This window comes from Mobula hypostoma, chromosome 9 (genome assembly GCF_963921235.1).
Source record: "Mobula hypostoma chromosome 9, sMobHyp1.1, whole genome shotgun sequence".
NCBI lineage: Eukaryota > Metazoa > Chordata > Chondrichthyes > Myliobatiformes > Myliobatidae > Mobula > Mobula hypostoma.
In genome coordinates, this window is record NC_086105.1 from 11,853,952 (window position 1) to 11,875,199 (window position 21,248).

At 40.0% G+C, this 21,248-nt stretch overlaps 1 protein-coding gene across 1 annotated transcript in view; it reads right to left on the reverse strand.

The window, feature by feature from the left end:
- The window catches only part of lrriq1 (leucine-rich repeats and IQ motif containing 1), a 179,901-nt gene that overhangs the window by 65,648 nt on the left and 93,005 nt on the right, over positions 1–21,248 (reverse strand). Inside the window, exons 16-19 of the mRNA XM_063059516.1 lie at positions 20,876–21,055; positions 17,304–17,798; positions 13,498–13,726; positions 3,171–3,287 (exon numbers count right to left, since the gene is read on the reverse strand). Coding sequence (XP_062915586.1) covers positions 3,171–3,287; positions 13,498–13,726; positions 17,304–17,798; positions 20,876–21,055 — 1,021 coding nt within the window. The remainder of the gene's footprint in view (positions 1–3,170; positions 3,288–13,497; positions 13,727–17,303; positions 17,799–20,875; positions 21,056–21,248) is intronic.

Below are 21,248 nucleotides of genomic sequence, written 5' to 3' on the forward strand. Positions count from 1 at the left end.
CTGTACCAAAAAAGACCAATGTAACATGTCTGAACAACTGACATCCTGTCACACTCACCTCAATAATAAGCAAATGCTTTGAGAGGCTGGTCAAGGACTACATCTGCAGCATGCTACCACCCAAACTAGACCCCTACAACTCGCCTACTAATAAAACCAATCGACAGACGACACGATAGCCACTGATCTACATACCGTCCTTACACATCTGGAGAAGAAGGATGCTTATGTGAGAATGCTGTTCTTGGACTACAGCTCATCATTCAACATGATAATTCCCTTCAGGCTCGTCAGGAAGCTCAGAGACCTCAGCCTTGACCCTGCCTTGTGCAACTGGATCCTGGACTTCCTATCAGATCGTTGGCAGGTAGTAAGAGTGGTCTCCCTCATCTCCACCCCTCTGACTCTCAATACAGGCGTCTCTCAGGGCTGTGTACTAAGTCCCCTCCTTTACTCCAATGTATACCTACTGTGTCGCCACCCACAGCTCTCATCTGCTAATTAAATTTGTTGACGACACTACTATATAATCTCAAAACAATAACAAGGTTGCCTACAGGGAAGAAGTCATCCCTCTGACACAGTGGTGTCAAGAAAACAACCTCTCCCTCAATGTTGCAAAAACAAGGGAGCTGGTTGTGGATTACAGGAGGAATGGAGACAGGCTAACTCCTATTAACATCAATGGATCTGGGGTTGAGAGGGTAAACAGCTTTAAGTTCCTTGGCATCCACATTACCGAGGACCTCACTTGGTCTGTACACACCAGCTGTGTGGTGAGAAAGGCACAATAGCACCTCTTTCACCTCAGACAGTTGAGGAAGTTTGGTATAGGCCCCCAAATCCTAAGAGCTTTCTGCAGGGGCACAATTGACAGCATCCTGACTGACTTCATCACTACCTTGTATGGGACCTCCCTTAATCACAGGATTATGCAGAGAGTGGTGTAGACAGCTCAGCGCATATATAGTTGTGAACTTCCCATGATTCAGGACATTTACAAAGACAGGTGTGAGAAAAGGGCCCGAAGGATCACTGGGGATAAAAGCCAGGACCAACAGTCTCCGGGACAGCTTCTTCCACCAGGCCATCAGGCTGATTAACTCACGCTGATTTGAGTGTACTCTATGTTACATTGACTGTTCTATTTATTATACATTACTATGATTGCACATTACACATTTAGACAGAGACGTAATGTAAAGATCTTTACTCCTCATGTAAGTGAAGGATGTAAGAAATAAATTCAATTCAATTGACAAACTCTATCCCGTCCTGCCCTTTAGAGTGGAAGTCTCAGTCAGTAGGTGGAAAGTGAAAAACACATAAGATTACAACCTTACATTTCCTGCAACTGTTTGCTACAAATTTGTCCTCCAAATCCTGCTAACTATTGAGAGAACTATAATATAGTAACAATAATGTGATGATCCCTTTTTTACTCCTCAGCTGCATCCAAATTCTATCAATAGATGAACCCTCCAGCATGTCCTCTCTGAGCATGGCCATGACATATTCCCTGGTGAGTAATGCCACCCTGCCCCCTTTAATACCTCTATCGTGTCTATGACAACGGGACTGCAGGACACTGAACTGTCAATCCTGCCCCATCTGCACCAAGTCTCACTAATAGCTATAATATAATATAGTTTCTTGCTTGCTGGAAATGGTGCTATTTTTCAAACTGCCATCCTATTTTGTTTTTTAATTGTCTCAATTATTTCTTAATAGATTTTAAGTATTTCTTAGATTAATAAACATTCAAAATATTTGTCTGGTTTGAGTCTCTGAGCCAGCTGGCATAGCATAGTCACCTGTCACAATCAATATTCAACTCTTTCACGACACAATTTGACATAACCTGCCCAAATGTCGAGCAATGCCTTGCCATTACGTACTTGGATAAGTTTAGACAGAGAATTAACACCAGTACACCAGGAAAAAAAAATCCATCTTCAATACATTGGCCAGTGATGGTTCTGGGTAAGCTGCCACTGGCAGTAAGTTGAGGCCCACTCTTTCACGATGTACGCCTTGAGGTTTGAGGTCTGTGTGTGTGGGTGATTGGCTGGCTGGGAGGGATGCGAAAGGGGTTTGCTTTACAGTTGTTGTTGCTGCTTGTGTTGCTCTGTGAAATATTGTGGACATGTTGTGCTGGCACCGGAGGATGTGATGACACTTGCAAGCTGCCCTGAACCGTCCTCGTATATGCTGATTGTTAACGCAAATGATAGATTGCATTGTTTATTTCAATGTATATGTGATAAATAAATCTGAATCTGAACTGAAATCTAGATTTGATAGTCTGAGGACAGTTACAGATACATTAATGATGGTTATGTGATTTATATAACATTGACCAGGGAAGGGGCCCAGTTTTTCCACAAGCACAGCTGGTACTGCATTGTGCAATATAACAAGAACAGTTTAATAGTGTTGAACATAATGCAAGTAAATTAAAATCTGAACATTTATCAAATGACAGTTTTTCAGTGTTTAGCACTGGTGAAGAAATACAATTTTATGGTGCTACTTATTTCTAGTGCTGCACATCACACTGAATGATTCATTTTGCACACTACTTAAAAACTACGTCATATTTTTCATTTAAAGAGCCCAGCCCAAAGAACCTAACCCAGATGCTTTTTTTTTAATTAAGAACCTAACCCAAATGACCTTTTTGCAATAATTTCTACTTTTCCTGGGACTTCTCTCCACTCTCTCTGACTAGGCCCAGGCTAATACCTATTATTCTCCAACACCCCAGCCCTGATCTCTTGAGCTCGGCCCCAATCTCAGCTCATTACTTCACTCAGGCCCAGTCTCCAAGATTCCATATAACCTACCATAGCACTCCCACTAAACCTATCATTTTCAGATTCAGATGCCTGTCTCTGGGAGCAGCGAGGCTTGACTTCTCAACTTCCATCCAATATCCTTTTAAGGGCTTCCAATTGTGTCCCCCTCTCTCTCTCATACCTGCACTCTCTGCCTATCCATTCCTCTAAAGCCCTGGGCCACATCTCGGTTTGGCTTGTTTGGGCCTTGGGGATTAATAAACTTTGCAGCCACCAATTTCAGGCCCACACTCCAACCACAGGCATCACCACAAACACTTTACAATCCTTGATGTGATAAAGTTTGAGGAACATGATTTCATGTTTACTTACCTCATCAAATACAAAATCATTCAAATTAACTTCTTCAAAGTCATCCTCTTCTTCAGTAAGAACAGCAGCTAAAGCACGAGACAGCTTCTTCCGTAGGAGGCAGCCTCGCCAATGTGCCTGAATAAATCCATTATGTAATTAATTTTTACATAAAAATTAAAACGCTAAAAGGTAAATAATGAAGAGGTATTGAGAGCTCAATGTTGACATGATCCAATAACAGTCTAAAAAGTCCTGATGAGGGAATTTAGAGAGCTAGTCAGGAAGCTGAGAAGCAGGACCTCCAGGTTAGTAATTTCTGGATTGTTACCTGTGCCACACGGCACTGAAGGTAGAAACAGGATGATTTGGCAGATGATCAGCGTGGCTGAGAAGCTCGTGCAGAGGGCAGGGCTTCAAGTTCTTAGATCATTGGGATCTCATCTGGGGAAGGTACAAATGACGGGTTGTACCTGAACCCAAGGGGGACCAATATTCTCACAGGCTGGTTTGTTTGAGCAGTTGGGGAGGGTTTAAACTAATCTGATGGGGTGGGGAGGGGGTGAAGGGACTAATGATAGGACAAATGATAAAAAAGCAAAGATAGCATACAGTCAGACTGTCAGGAAGGGCAGGCAGATGATTGGACAAAATTGTAGCCAGCAGGGTGTCTATCAGTGCATTAGGGATGAAGAATCAAAAATGATACCAAATACAGTACTCAAAGTGTTATATATCAATGTACTAAGTATAAGAAATAAGATGGATGAGTTGCACTATTACAGATTGTCAGAAATGATAATGTGCCCATCGCTGAATCTTGGCTGAAGGATGGTTGTAATTGGGAGCGGAATGTATAAGGTGACATATTGTATCGGACGGATAGGAAGGTAGGCAGAGGGGATGGTGTGGCTGTCCTGAAAAGGAATGGCATCAAATCAATAGAAAGATGTGACATAGGATCGGAAGATATTGAATCCTTGTGGGTTGAGTTAAGAAACTGCAAGAGTAAAAGGACACTGATGACAGTTATATACAGGCCTCCAAAAAGTAGCTGGGATGTGGACCGCAGATTACAAGGGAAATAAGAAAGGTGTGTCAGAAGGGCAATGTTATGATGGTCATGGGAGATTTTAACATCAAGGTCAATTGGGAAAATTAGGTTGGCAATGGATCTCAAGAGAGTGAGTTTGTTGAATGCCTACCAGATGGTTTTTTAGAGCAGTTTGCATTGACCCTACTAAGTGATCAGCTATACTGGTTTGGATATTATGTAATGAACCGGAGACGATTAGGGAGCTTAAGGTAAAAGAACCCGTGGGAGGCTGTGATTATAATAAGATTGAGTTCAACTTGAAATTTGATATGGAGAAAGTAAAGTTTGATGTAGCAGCATTTCAGTGGAGTAAAGGAAATTACAGTGGTATCAAAGAGGAGTTGGCCAAAGTAAATTGGAAGGAGATGCTTGCAGGGATGACAGCAGAGCAGTAATGGCGTAAGTGTATGGGAAAAATGAAGAAGGTACAGGATAGACGCATTCCAGAAATGAAGAAATACCCGAATGGCAAAATATTACAACCGTGGCTGATAAGGGAAGTCAAAGCTAATGTAAAAGCAAAGGAGAGGACATACAACAAAGCAAAAATTAGTGGGAAGACAGAGGATTGGGAAGCTTTTAAAAACTTACTGACAGCAACTAAAAGAATCATTAGGAGGGAAAGATGAAATATTAAAACAAGTTAGCAAACAATATCAAGGTGGATAGTCATAGCTTTTTCAAGTATGTAAAAGATAGAGAGATGCGAGTGGATATAGGACCACTAGAAAATGAGGCCAGAAAAATAATGGGAGACAAGAAGGTAGATAAACTAAATGAGTATTTTGCACCAGTCTTCATTGTGGAAAATTTTGGCAGTGTGCCAGGGTGTGAGGGAGGAGAAATGAGTGCAGTTACTATTACAAGGGAGAAGGTGCTCAAAAGGTGAAAGACCTAAAAGAGCATAAGTCACCTGGACCACAGGAACTGCACCCTAGGGTTCTGTAAGAGGTAGCAGTACAGACTGTGAAGGCATTAGTAATGATCTTTCAAAAATCAGCAGCAGAAAGGAAATTATAGACCAGTTACCTCATCTCAGTGGTTGGGAAGGTGTTGGAATCAATTGTTAAGGATGAGGTTATGGAGTACTTGATGACACAGGACAAGATAAGACAACGTCAGCATGGTTTCCTTGAGGGAAAATCTTGCCTGACGAACCTGTTGGAATTCTTTGAGGAGATTACAAGTAGGATAGATAAAGGGGATGCAGTAGTTGTTGTATATTGGACTTTCAGACTGCCTTTGACAAGGTTTTTCACTCATGAGGCTGCTTACCAAGTTAAGAGCCTATAGTATTAGAGGAAAGTTACTGACATGGTTACAGCATTGGCTGATTGGTAGGAGGCAGCAAGTCAGAATAAAAGATCCTTTTCTGGTTGGCTGCCAATGACTAGTGGTGTTCTGAAGGGGTTGGAGTTGGGACCACTTCCTTTTATGCTGTGTATCAATGATTTAGATGATGGAATAGATGGCTTTGTTGCCAAGTTTGCAGATCATACGAAGATTGGTGGAGGGGCAGTTAATATTGGGGAAACAGATAGCCTGCAGAAGGACTTGGACAGATTAGGAGAATGGGCGAGAAAGTGGCAAATGAAATACAATGTTGGAAAATGCATGGTCATGCACTTTGGTAGAAGAAATAAATGTGCAGACTATTTTTTAAATGGGAAAAAAAATCTAAAAATCTGAAATGCAATGGGACTTGGGAGTCCTTGTGCACGATTCCATAAAGGTTAATTTGCAGGGTGCGTCAGTGGTGAGGAGGGCAAATACAATGTTAGCATTCATTTCAAGAGGTCTAGAATACAAGAGCAGGGATGTGATACTGAGGCTTTATAAGGCACTGGTGAGGTGAGGCCTCACCTTAAATATTGTGAACAGTTCTGGGTTCCTCATCTGAGAAAAGATGTGCTGGCAGTCAAGAGGGTCCAAAGGAAGCTCACATGGATGATTCTGGCAATGAAAGGGTTATCTTCCGAGGAACATTTGATAGCTCTGGGTCTGTACTCACTGGAATTTAGAAGGATGATGGGGGATCTCATTGAAACCTTTCAAATGTTGAAAGGCCTTGACCGAGTAGATGTGGAAAGAATGTTTCCTATGGTGGGGGAGTCTAGGATAAGAAGGAACAGCCTCAGGATAGAAAGGCGCCAATTTAAAACAGAGATGTGGAGAAATTTCTTTAGCCGGGGGTGGTGAACTTGTCGAATTTGTTACCACAGGCAGCTGTGGAGGCCAGGTCTTTGTGGGTGTATTTAATGCAGAGCTTGATAGGTTCTTGATTGGACACGACATCAAAGGTTATGGGATAAAAGCTGGGAGTGGGGCTGAGGAGAGGAAAAAGGAATCAGCCATGATTGTATGGCAGAGCAGACTCGATGGGCCAAATGGTCCAATTCAGCTCCTATATCTTATGGTCTTGTTGTATTATTGAAGCTCTGAATTTCAATTAACCCACATCCTACTGAAAGGGTGAGAACCTGCTTCTCACACTGAGATTTGTGCACAAATTGGGAAAAAATGCTCAAATTACTTGACCAGAAAATAGTAGTCAAAAAGCAAAAATCAAATAAACACTAAATATAGAGACAGAAAATAAATACCTCGCATATTATTTTGTCTTATGGTCTTCAATTAGATGCTGCATTTCTGCAACTCCTTAGTTAATTACTGTTACATTTTAAATGGTGATGTGAGTATTTATAACTTGGAGAGGACCTTTTCAAGGAAGTAACAGTAGAAATGAGGGAAGACAAGAGTCCATTTATTTACCATCAGTTTCTGGCTAGAACTTTCCTTGGGAAATTGCTGTGGAGAGGTGAGGATGCCCCATAATGGCTAATGCCATAGTTGAACAATTTCACAAGGTAGAATAATTTGCTGACTGCAAAGAAATAGGTAAGTTTTCCAATGTGGAACTGCCAATCAGTTACAATTTATTTACCACAGTTTATTCTTGGAATGTTTTTCTAACAAAATGTATACAGATATTCCCACTACTCCGCATGACCAAGATGACAATGGCAGAAAAAATTGGGAAGGAACCAAAAGTAGTAGGTTCCTTTTGCCACAATAAATTGCCTTTAGTCATTTAGGTACTGTTGAACTGTCTTCACAATTGACACCATTAAAAAATGCAACAAAATTGTCTAATTTTGGAGCCTAATAATGATGCATTGTTAATCTTGCAATGAACACGCACCACTTGAAGAATCATTCAGCCCATCTGGTCTGTACTGCAGTTTATACACCCTGTCCTTTATGAAGACAAAAAAGACTGCAAATACTGGAATGAGGAATAAAAAACAGAACACTGAAAGAAATCAGTGGGTCAAGGAGCAACTACGGAGGCAGAAGGGACAAGTCGACATTTTAGATCAAGACCCGATATCAGGACCGCTGACATTAAATGGGGTGCTCCTCCCTCTCACACCCAATTATGATCCAATCTCCTATCACCCTTGCTGACTTTACCTTGTCACCCATCTTCCTCTGGTCTTGTATCTCATCTCAAGCTCTAATATAACCCCCAACCCTTCTCCCTCCCAACTCTCCACTCACCATCTCTCTTCACCCCACTAAAAGACATCTTCCACCCTTCAGGGTCCTCACTATTCCTCAGACCTCCCACCCATCTCCAATGCTGAGCAGCCTGTCCTCAGCAGAGGCCTCAACTTGAACCCCTATGCCAGCACCTCAATAAGTTCTGGACTAGACATAATATCAATATCCTCTTCCACCATCTTTGCATTGATACCTATTTCTTCAACAAGTCATCCCTCCTCTGACAACCTTTCTACCTATCTCTAGAACTCCCCTTCCACTTGGATAGCCCCTTCTGGCTTTTTAACCCTCTGTTGATCTTTTCATCTCTAATTACAATGTGGCATTGGACTGCCATGACTCTTCACTCACCCCATCCACTCCAACTTCATCCTCTCTGAGTGTGCAGCTCTCGTCTCAGTTCACTGACCCTTAGTTCATCAAATCCTCATATAAGGAGGTTGACATTGTAATCTGTTACACTGACCTCTACTTTGCAGAAACTAGATGACAGCTTTCTGGCACTTCCTCTTACCTTCCTCTGGAATATAGTTCCACTAATGCAGACCAGACCATTGTATCCTGGACCATCAGGAGATCATCCCTCCACAGCTGCAACCTTAAAGCACCTCAAACCCCACTTCCATCACTTTCCTAAGAAAAAGAGTCATATTGCAAGATCTCAACCCAAAATGTTGATTTAAACCTTTTGCCACCACAGGGTTCTTCCCGCGTTCTGTTTTGCTTTGTGTTCCTTTCCATTATATTTGACTTGGCTCTCTTTCTTCCAAACATTCACAGTACTTTCCTTTGGAAGCATTAATTTGCCTCAGCTTTTTATAGTGCTGATAAACTTTGTATTGGGTTTCCCTTTTGAATTTATTAGGAACCACTTTGTATTTATGACTGATAATTTTGGATTTGCCCGTAAGTGCAAGAAATTTCCCTGCATCTACCCTATGCGACTAATTCATAATTTAAGAAAGGGAAAGCAGAATTATTTCCCTGTAGTTGAAATATCTCAGTTTGTGTATCAGCCCTGTACACAACTCTGGTGCTTTATGTTCACTTTGAACTACAGGACAAATGTGGTGCACTTTGACCAAGATTAACATAACTTTATTACTTTTGAATTTTATACCCTTAAAAATAAATCTAAGTGCCTTAATAAAATTTGAGAACAATTTTACTGACCAGCATATTATCTTTTTGCTTCTGTTTGATTTGGTCTTCTAAGAGCTTCAGTTTCTTATTTTCTGAATGTTCATTTTTTTCCCCCATTTTTTCCTCCCTCACATTTACGGTTGAACTTAATTCGCCATTGAAACGCTAGGACTCCAGTTCTAAAATGTATTCTCATATTAACATATATTTTTCTTCTAAATTAGCTATATCCACTGTCGGCAACATTTGTGCATGTTGATGGGGCTATTTGTTTTTAAAAATAAATCAATAATGTAATCCATTAGTTTTGCTCATGCCATGAAGACAGATAATAAAGCCAGTCAGGAAGACTACACAAGTCTGGAAAACTACAGAAGTCAGACATCATTTCATACACTGTATTATGCACCAAGCAGCAAGCCATTTGCTTGTTGCAGAGATATTGTGCTGGTGAGTGAACGTTCCCAGTTAAGTTCATTTCCTGTGTTATTACTGCCGTGAATCAAGTGTCATGACGGTTCCCCATTTCTAAACTTTCTTCTTCATTCTGCTTCTAAAATTGGTAACTCATGCTGGGGTAAGGTTCTGTAGCCATTTGCAGCTCTTGGTAATCCTCTATGTACTCATTCATCATGTGTTAGCCTGGACAGAAAATATTAGCAAACCATTACATGATCAAAAAGTATCATAGAAAAAGTAATCTTGTAGCATAAACAGTATTGATTCAAAGAGTTCAAATCCCAATATGTGGGTCTCTCCCAGCGACTCATCATTGGATATCACGCTGAGGACTCTAAGCAGCATGACCTCCAATGATGAGTCATTAAGAAAGACCCACATGTTGAGATTTGAGCATGTAAGGAGGAAAATTCATGGCAGTAATCCAAGTATTACATGGCTAGAGGTTGCTATAATAGTTCCTATGAGCTCAGACATGGGTTTCTTTTTCGCGTTTAGCAAAAGAGAACACAGAAGGCCAGAAGCTGGGAGAGAAACTAAAATGGCTTCTATACTCTGTGTGTTTCTCCATATATCTTATCAATTACATGCCTTTGAATGGAAAATGCTATAAAAGGTAGTGGATTTGGCCCAGTATATCACAGATGCAGCCCTCCCAACTATTGAGTATATCCATATGAAATGTCGTCGTAGAAAAGCAGCATCCATCATCAAAGTTCCTCACCAACTAGGCCATGTTCTATTCTCGCTGCTACCATCAGGTAGAAGGTACAAGGGTCTCGGGACTTGCACCACCAGGTTCAAGAACAGTTGCTACCCCTCAGTCATCAAGCCCTTGAACAAAAGAGGATAATTATACTTAATCTACTTCTGGTGTTCCCCTGTTCAATCTTGTTATTTCATGCTGGCATAATTTACATATTACTATTTAAATACTTATGGTTTTATTACTATTTAATTATTTATGGTGCAGCTGTAACTGAAAACCAATTTCCCCCGGGATCAATAAAGTATGACTATGACTCTGACTCTCGTTATTTAGTGCTATTTATTTGCATTTGTATTTGCACAGTTTGTTGTCTTCGATGCTCTTGCTCTTTCATTGATCCTGTTTACAGTTACTGTTCTATATGATTGCTGAGTATCTCTGCTGCAGGAAAAAGAATCTCAGGGTTGGGTGTGGTGACATGAATAAACTCTGACAATAAATTTTACTTTGAACTTTGCAGAGAACACAGCTATGAAGATACTAAAATATTTGAGTACATAAGCATTGGCAATGGAGAAATGAGCACCCAAGAGCTACAGTAGTTGGCAATAAAATTCAAAAATCATACAGCAATGCTACATACAATATTTACTCATATAAACTTGCAGAGAAAATCAAGTGAAAAATTATCATAACTCTTACATTGACAATACTAATTCATTGAATGAATCACATTGGCTCTGTCTCACAGTTCTGACTGGAAGTGCAAGAGGTCAACCTTTGGGTTCAGCACATACACAGAAAGATACAATCATAATGAAGGACAACAGTGTCTTCACCTTTTTTAGAATGTTAAGGGGGTTTGGCACGTCATTGCACACTAAAAAAACCTCTGCAGATATACCATTGAAAGTAACCTGGTAGGTTGCATCATGGTCTGGTGGAGCATTTCAAGTGGGCAGGAACATAAGGAGATGCAGAGACACGGACTCGGCCCTAGCACACCTCATCACTAGCATATTTCTCCCCACCATCGGTAGTATCTTCATAAAGGCCCTGCCTCAAGAAGGCAACATGCATTGTCAAATTCCGTATCATCTTGGCAATGCCATCTTCTCACAGGCACTATGGGGCAGGAGGTACAGAAGCAAGAGGTCCCACATGACCACGTCCAAGAACAGTTGTTTCTCCTCAGTCATTTGATTCTTCACCGACCTGAGCCACCCTAATTATTACTTCAGCACAATAACATTGTGACTGCTTTGCACAATAATGGATTTTGTTCTTTTCTGCTCTCATTGTATTTACTTTCTCCTGCTGCAGGGCTTCTGGTAAAGGTTAAACCCTTGTAATAATGTAATTTGCGCAGCATGCAACATTGACAAAACTTTGTAAACCTCTGTGGAACACTGCAGTAAGTTTCCCCAACATTAACTATGGGCATACACGTATTTCATGATCAGGAAATGATAGCCATTGTGAAGAACTAAGCTCTAGTTTCATTTAAAACACCAAAAAACTGGGATAAGATTAGGTCTCTAGGCTTGTTAAGCCTGCCCCACTGTTCAAAATGATCATGATTGATCTATGTTGGCCTCAACTCTTCCGTACCAGTTCTCCATAAACCTCAATTCCTCAATCTTCTAAGTATTTGTCGATGAACGCAATAGGTTCTGCAGATGCTGGAAATTTTGAGCAACACCTCTTGGTGAATGATCTCCACCATAAATATACCTAATCATCTGGCCTCTACCACCAACCAGAATTTCACGAGCTTAAATTCACAGAACATTTCAGAGATTCCAGAAATGAAACTCATATGCAGCTCAGTTTTAAATGACTAGGCTCTTAACTGGTAACTATACACTTCCTTTGTGACTCTGCCACGACCCAATCAGGTCCCCTTATGATCTTATATGTTTGAGTAAGATCACTCCTCATTCTTCTAATCTCCAAGGAATAAAGATGTGAACTGTCTAGCTTCTCTTGGTAGGGCAACCTCCTCATACCGGGAATTAGCTTAGTAAGTCTCTTTTGGACTACTGTCTGAACCTTTGACAAATCTGTAATCCTATGAAATCCTGTCAGGATGATTAACCACAGCAGACTGGGAAACGTAGGTTAGGTCATTCATCACCACATAGAATGTTCCAACGACTAGTGTGGCAATGATCTGAACTTCAGAGGAAAGGGATTTCAGAGAATAAGCACACGTCTATAGTTTTATCTGTGGAAGGTCAGGGACCTCTTATTACCCCTGACAGAGTGGTAATAGGAGCTCAGACTTCAGATGCATTTCTCCCCCAACAGATGATGATATGAGTATGGCCACCTATGTACCATTGTGAAAAGGGATCCAAGGGTTTCTTTTCTCTTCTTCCAAAATTCTCAGTCACCTTTCAATAACTTATGACAGCATCCAGGTCCTGCGCGGAATAGGCCCTTCCAGCGACACCACCCATCAATCCCCCGATTTAATCCTAGTTTAATCACAAGGCAATATACAATAACCGATTAACCTACCAACCAGTAGGTCTTTGGGAGGAAACTGGAGCACCCAGAGGGAACCTACGTGGTCATAGGGTGAACATACAAACTACTTACAGGCAGCGGCGGGAATTGAACCTGGTACTGTACATGTACTGTAAAGCATTGTGTTAACTACTACGCTACCGTACTACTCCATCAAAGGGGCAGTGCATGCAGCACAGACAGGACATATCAATATTTTGGGAAAAAATCCTGCATTAATCATTGAATTAGAGATCATGTGTGTTCCCTCATATAATAAAACAAAATTAAGTGACTAATAAAGAGATGAAAAATCACTATAAATTTATGAAAGGCAAATTATTCCATTTAAACAATATATTTTCCCATGAAAATGAAGATTATTGGTAAAGCAACACACACAAAATGCTGGAGGAACTGAGCAGGCCAGGTAGCAGCTATGGAAAAAAGTACAGTCGACATAGATGCTGCCTGGCCTGCTGAGTTCCTCCAGCATTTTGTGTGTGTTGCTCCGATTTCCAGCATCTGCAGATTTTCTCTTGTTTGTTATTACTAAAGTAATGAGTTTGATGTTAAGAACAAACGCGATACTGGATTATAAAAGATCAAGATTTATCTTGTTCATGCTCTACCATCTTGGCAGATGCCTGATATAATAATATTGGTGTTGTTAACTAGTCTGCAGTAGCCACAGACAATGTCGCAAGCAAAACCCATGCCAGAGGACTGAAGTCATATACAGGATTCCTCCCAAGCATTTGTCTCACAAGTTCATAATGAACACACATTACCTGTTTTGTTTTCCTAAATCAGTGAAGCACAAAAAAAACACACTTACAGCAAACAATGGAGCGGTTTTCTCTAACCTGGATGATAATGATTGCTCTATTTCTACTTTCATCACTGTCATCAAATAACTTCCATTTCTCAGGTGGCTTGCCAGCACTATGCTGGAAGGCAACTTTCTTTCTGTTGCAGTAATCTCTCCATGCAGTCTGAATCAGTGAAGCTGCATTATGAAGTACCGAGTACTTATGAATATCTCTCCGAGTGATGTACCCCCGCCAGTGGGATTGCAAGACAATCGCTGCATAGCTGACAAAACAAAAGAAATATTGTAATTAGGAGAAAAATACAAACAGTAAATTAAAAATCAAATACCACTAATTTTTATTCAACCACTACCTTATAAAATGATTCTAAATTGGTTTTGAGAAGATGCAGGCCAAATAGGGAAAAACTCTTTACTTTCTCACAACGGTCAGTTATTAAAAGAAACAATGAACAAAGGTGATTTTCTTCCTACAGATTGTCTTCTTAGAAAGCTTTTCATTCCACCCACTGTATTACCTTCAGATCTATTTAGGCTTACTCTTTTGCACCAACACAACATCATCTGAAGGTACTATCAATGTAGCCTTACAACTCACAGCTATAACTACCCTTTCTCATCTTCCTGGATACCTCCATTCCACAAGCTGTCAATATGTTTACCTAATGATCGGTGATGGATAATTCCCAAAGTTAAACAAAAAAAAACATCTTCAGTCTCCAAGAGAAACTCTTTGGTTCCTAAAAAAAAATCACTGAAAACATGAAGATCATTATTCAACCATTGCCCTCCTTTCTGTTCCCAACCTGATCATATTGTTCCTTATTCATTCTATCACCTACATTAATCTCTATAACACTAACTTTAATATTGGTTATACAGTCTTTTTTTCCCGTTATGTATTTTTTTGTCTGTTGCAACTCAATTATTCCAATTCATTTTTTCTGATTGACCTCCTGCTTTCCAAGCTTGGTAAATCAGTTCAGCCTCTTCCAGTGTGTGGCATCCAAGAATGAAGACAAGTTAGACTATGACTTTGTCAAATGGTGCAAGCCGAATCATCTGCAGCTCAACATCAGTAAGACAAAAGAGATGTGATAGACTTTAGGAAGACTAAGATTGCACTGCTCCCTGTTGCTATTGATGGTGAGATGTGGATGTGGTGAAGACCTACAAGTACCTGGGGGTGCACCTGGATGACATACTTGAGTGGAGCACCAACACAAAGGATGTGTACAGGAAGGGGCAGGGTCGCCCCTACTTCCTGAGGAGACTGAGGGCTTTTGGAGTATGCAGGCCTCTCCTTCAGTTCTGCCAGTCTGTTGTCGCCAGTACAATCTTCTTTGCGGTGGTGTACTGGGGCAACGGCATCAACACGGCTGATGCCAACAGGCTCAATAGACTGATTAGAAAGGCTGGCTCAGTTATAGGAGTCAAAATGGACACACTGGAGGCTGTGGTAGAACAAAAGACCCTATGGAAAATCCTCGCAATTCTGGAAAGTGTTTTTCACCCTCTGCACACCACCTTGGCTGAATGGAGGGACACTTTTAGTAATAGACAAAGACTACTGTACTGCTCCAAAGATTATTATACGAGGTCATTCTGACCCTTGGCCATTAGGCTCTATAATGAGTCAACCTAAAGCCAGGGAAGTGATGACCCCATCCAGTTAGACTATTTGAGGTAACTTATTTTTTTTTATTCTTTCTTCTCTTCTAATTATATATTTGTAGAACTGTGCACTTGTAATGCTACTGTGACACTGTAACTTCCTTTGGGATCAATAAAGTATCTATCAATCTACCTACCTATGACAAGGAGTCTGATTCACATTTTCCGCTATGGATCTCGAATGAGTGGAGAAAGTTGATGGAAGATGTTGTTCTGTAGATGCTTATTTTTCTGTAGAGTTCAGTGAATGAGCCAGCAATGATTTGAACCATAGCCTCCAAATGTGCATATACTCACCCAATATTTGTGTATCATGACTCAATGATGGAGGCTCAAGTGCTCTAACTTCTGGAATAGATTAATGGAAAATGAACAGATTCCAATTAATCCTGTAGATTAACTCCGTATGTCATCATGCAGTTGTAGAATGGAGACACAATTCTAATGGTGGCCAGATTTTAAAGGATACTCCACAGATTCTCTCAGCTGACATAGTCAAAGGGTTTTGCTGGATTGAGGAAGGCCACGTGTAACAACTGATGCTGCCCCTTTCAATTTTCTTAGAGCTGTTACACAGTGAAGATCATATCCTTTGTAGCTGTGTCTTGACAGAAGCCACACGGTAATTCAGCTATAAGCTCTTCAGCTGCCGAGAAGAGGCAGCTAAGGAGGATGATTGCCATTACATTCCCCTAGTTACTATATTCAAGTTTATCTCCTTTCCTAAAGGAGATAAATATGCATATGACAATTACACTGCCTCTGTAGTTCCTTGGTATGTTCCACTTCTACCTGGTTGAGGGAGATGGGGCTCTAAATATGTGTTTGAAGATACCACCACTAAGTCTTCGAACTTATTTTCAGCATGTCCCCAAAATAATGACAGCAAGAGAAAAAAATTACTCCAAGGAAATCAATATTAAAAGTCTTAGGAACATTGAGACTGCTTTTCTCAGACGGATTCACATTTATGGGCTAATAAATTCCAACTAAAAGTAACAGACTACCCATTGGGCCTGGACTGCCCTGAAGTCTAGTCAAAGTCAAGAAATTCAGAAGCTTATTAATCACAAATATGAAATATTCTTGAACTGGAAGTCAATCCCAAAGATATTAGAAACCTCTGTAGGCATCTGAAAGTGGAGGTCCAACAAGATCGAGAAACAGAATGTGGATGTACCGATTACAGAGTTGCATCTCTTCCAAAATTTAATGAGATCATGACTGAACAAATCTTGGCTTGCGTACTTGTCTCCTGCTCTTTCTACATGGCGTTTGACGACAAGATTGTAAAACTTATAATAGTTTGTAAATGTCTATATGTTCCTCATTACAATTTTACACATGTATTTTTTGAACCAATCATTTGGCATTTCTAACCATGGACCAACTATATTTGGAAAAAGCTGTTCTGAAAGGAAAAAAGACACAATATGCCAAAAAGGATAAAAGTATATTTACGTAAATCCAATGAGGTGAATACCTTATTGATGTCAAGATCACTTGAAAAGAAAATCTGACGGAAATTGCAGGCAATGAATGAAATGGTCATCTATAAACTTAATTCAAAACTGTGCAAGGTGCATACGCATGAGCTACTTAACAAAATTAAACCTGAAATTTTGTTGAGAAAATAAGGTGTTCTGCCTACAAAAGTGTTGATTACCTTCATTGTATATTTCTTTTTTGCACAGAACCATTCTTGGACCGTTGGTTCTTCCTGTTCAGTACTGCAACTATATAAATTGTGGCTCTGTCTGATTTACCTCATTTTTACCAAGTTAAACAGGGAAACTAATAGAAGGCATCAAAGGTACTAAATCAGAAGCAATAAAGGACAGACATGTTAAAAGTAAAGAATTTCAGAGAGCAGAAACAATCAAGATATCCCCTTTCCTGCAAATAATGTAAAATCATTGTAAAATACCTGTTTTGACATTAAACAGCTATCTCTAGAAAGCAGCAGCCCCAGATGCTATGCAAGCCACAGAAGATTATAATTACGGGAGCACAAATTTAATAGTAATTGTCAATTCTGGTGTTTGCTGTAGATTGATTAGTACAAAATTCTTATATGGCTTCTGCAATGTTCAAAATTTCTAAACTATGATCAAAATTAAAATAAATAATTGACAAACATATTATTAAATCGACTTGCATTATTACTTTTTAATGTAATCCTCTGAAATTTGTTGTTCATGTCTCCCCTTCAAACTCGCATCATTCTGTGATCCAGATGCAATTCTGTTGGATTTAGGTTGATTCTGACCCTTCCTCATTCTGAATTCTTGCAAAGAAAAATCAGTTCGTTTCAGATTTGCAAAGACTCTGGGATCATAGTCCTGGGAAACGTGAGAAGCTGTGTGTAAATAATCATTTTGATTTCTCTTTCCACAAATATGAGTAACAGGAGTCAGAACTTCGTCACAATCCATTGCATGGTCAGTGCTTTGGCTCTTTACTTTTATACAATTGACAGTCAGATTCTTGTGCTGCTTTCCAAAACAAAATTCTTCATCAACAGGACTATTAGAGTGCTTCTTCTCTTCAATAGTACATAATTCTCCATACTCATGAGCATATCTACACTCTTCAGCCAGATGCATCAGTTCTTCACAGTGACGAAAGTGTGCATCTGCAATCTCCAACGAATTTGATCTGCTGTTAAAAACAAAAAGATACATAAATAATAATTTAAGACCATAAGATATGTGAGCAAAATAAGGCCACTCAGCCTATCAAGTCTGTTCTGCCATTCCATCGTGGCTGATTTATTATCCCTCTCAACCCCATTCTCCTGCCTTCTCCCCGTAACCTTTGACACCCTGAGTAACTAAGAAACTAACAAATTGTACTTTAAATGTACTTACTGACTTGGCATCTACAGCTGTCCATCGTAATGAATTCCACAGATATTACCACCCTCTGGCTAAAGGAATTTCTTCTCACCTCTATTCTAAACGTACATCCCTCTGTTCTGAGGCGGTGCCCTTTTGTCCTAGTCTCACCATCCTCCCCACATTAACTCTGTCTTTCAATATTTGACAAATTTCAATCAGATCCCCCCACACTTTGCGAATACGGGCCCCGAGTCATCAAACACTCCTCGTATGTTCACCCTGTTATTCTCAGAATCATTCTCGCGAACCTCCTCTGGATCGTCTCCAATGCCAGCGCATCTTGTTTCAGATAAGTGATCTAAAACTGAGCACATCGTTGCCAAGACCAGAGAGCCTGAGTTACAAGAGAAGGTGACAGGCTAGGTCTTTATACCTTGGATCATAGGAGAATGAGGGGTGGCCTTACAGAAATGGTTGCAATTATGAGAGGAATAGATACGGTAGTTAGTAACAGTCTTTTCTCCCGGGTAGGGGAAACTAAAACTAGGGGACATAGATATAGGGTGAAAAAGAAAAGATTTAAAAGGGACCTGAGGGCCAATTTCTTCATGCAGAGCGTGGTGAGTATATGGAATATGTTGCATATAGAAGTGGTTGAGGCAGGTACAATGTTATCAATGCTTGAATAGGTACACAGAAGGACGGGGCTTAGAGAGGTATGGGTCAAATGCAAAATATTGGAACTAGTGGAGTGGGCACCACGGTTGGTATGGACTCGTTGTGTCATAGGTTATCAGTGCCTTTTACACTTTAATACAAAGAATTCTGTTAAATTTCTCACCAGGGTATTTCTACACTCATCTCCTCATGGGAGAATCTAATAGTCTGTATGTCGCCAAGAATGGTGCCATCCATTTAACTGCCTTTGTAAAACACTGCTCCCCTCCATCAAGCTCACAAATCAAGTAATTTTCTTCTTTCTTCTCTTGTAATCTCAACAAATCCATCTTGTCCTTAAAAACTACCACTTCCTCCCCAGATTCATTCCCATTAAAATGATTACTACTCTAGCTCCATACCAGATGTTGTGATAAGAGGTCTACTCCCTTCTTGTACCATTTCCCTTGGAAAAAAGCTGCCATTACTTCCTGCTCAATAAACTCACTCTCAAGTATGATGTTCTGATAAACAATAATCTTCACTTTCTTTTCCTTGTGTAACGTATATATCCAAATTCATGGGTACATATCCCACATAATTAATTCTAAGAAATTGTACTTCCACAGCAGTAAATAAACATCCTCCAAGACCTTGATCATGGATGGTATGCTTTTGTCCCTTAAAATTTTTTTGTGCCATGGTCCACAGCAGCCTCCTGTTCAGGAATTCACCCCATAAACATTTCTTTTTCTTCCATTTTCCCTCTGCATTTTTACTTGATCAAGATTTTGTTAAATCCTTCTAATATACACCAATGACTTACATGTATGATTAGGCACAGCTCCAATGCCATATTCAAGTTTGCTGATGTCACCACTGAATCAAAGGTGGTGATGAATCAGCATACAGGATGGAGAATGAAAATCTGGCTGAGTGGTGTCATAACAACAACTTCTCACTCAATGTCTGCAAGACCAGGGAACTGATTGTAGACTTCAGGAGAGGGAAACCAGAGGACCAGGACCCAGTACTCAATGGAGGATCAGAGGTGGAGAGTGATAGCTACTTTAAACTCCTGGGTGCAACTATTTCAGAGGATTTGTCTATCCAGCACATAAATGCAATTGCAAAGAAGCATGGCAGCGCCTCTACTTCCTTAGGCGTCTGTGAACTAAATGACATCTAAAACTTTTACAAACTTCCATAGATGTGTAGTGGAGAGTATAATGACTGGCTGCACCACGGTCTGGCATGGAAAAACTAATGCCCTTGAATGGAAAATTCTACAAAAGGTAGTGGATTCAGCCCAGTACATCACAGGTAAAGCCCTCCTAACCACTGAGCCTATCTACGTGAAATGCCATCGTAGGAAAGCAGCATCCATCATCAGATATTCTCACCACCCAGGACATGCTCTCTTCTCACTGCTGCCAGCAGATAGAAGGCAGAAGAGCTCAGGATCTGCACCAACAGGTTGAAGACAGTTATTACCCCACAACCATCAGGCTCTTGAATAAAAGGCGGGTACCTACACTCACTTGGCCCATCCATTGAGGTGTTTCCACAACCAAAGATCTCACATTTAGGACTCTTTATCTCAATATTTCATGTTCTCATTAGTTATTGCTATTGATTTATATTTGCATTTGCACAGTTAATTGTCTTTTGCACTCTGGTTGATCTTTTATTGATCCTGTTACAGTTACTATTCTATAGATTTGCGGAGTATGCCCACAGGAAAATGAATCTCAGGGTTGTATATGGTGACATATATGTTCTCTGATAATATTTTCTTTGTACAGTACTTTGATACCCTCTTTTGACTTTGTCGCCATTTTGCCTGATTATGATTCAGCAGGGTATTCTGGAAATGTTGATACTTTAAAAGCTCTAAAATATGTGCAAGTTGATATAAATATGCCAATCATTTTTATTAATTTGTTTGTGGTCGATGATATAAGACAATTGAAAGATGGTGTAGAAATGCCAGTACACCAACAAGGCAGCTTTACTACATATTGAGTTTCATTAAACCTATACTGGAACCAACCTCAATGGAAATCTCAAGCCAAGTGTTGATAAATTAAAACTGGAAAATGCTTAAACTAAATTGTCCTGTTTCCTGTTTTGTGCAATTCTTTAATCAAACCAACATATGTGTCAAAAAACTATGCGTTTGCAAGAGGCACAGCCTCAAGTTACAGTCAAAAAGGACAAAATTCGAAAAGGGAGACTTACTCCAATTCAGTTTTGTGTCTCCTGTGTAATAATTCAATGTCTTGAAGCTGGGTCTGACATAGAGCTAGGAAACTCCCTGCTGAAGGTTTGCTCAGCCTCTCTGCAGAAGCATCATCAATGGAAGTAACTCTCCCACCATCCACCACCTGCAAGTTTGGCAGTACTTTTAGGATTGAACATCTGTAAGAAGCAATTCACAAAGCTAACATTAAAGGATTGCTGGTGCATTTTAATACTGAATAATTCTAATGGGAAATGGTTATCTTCAATCCAAATCTAGCATTTTTTGTATATGATCCTAAGTAAATGCTCAGAATTGAGTATCAGATATCATCTTTAGATGAAAATGCTATACAAAAATGCATTTTATAAC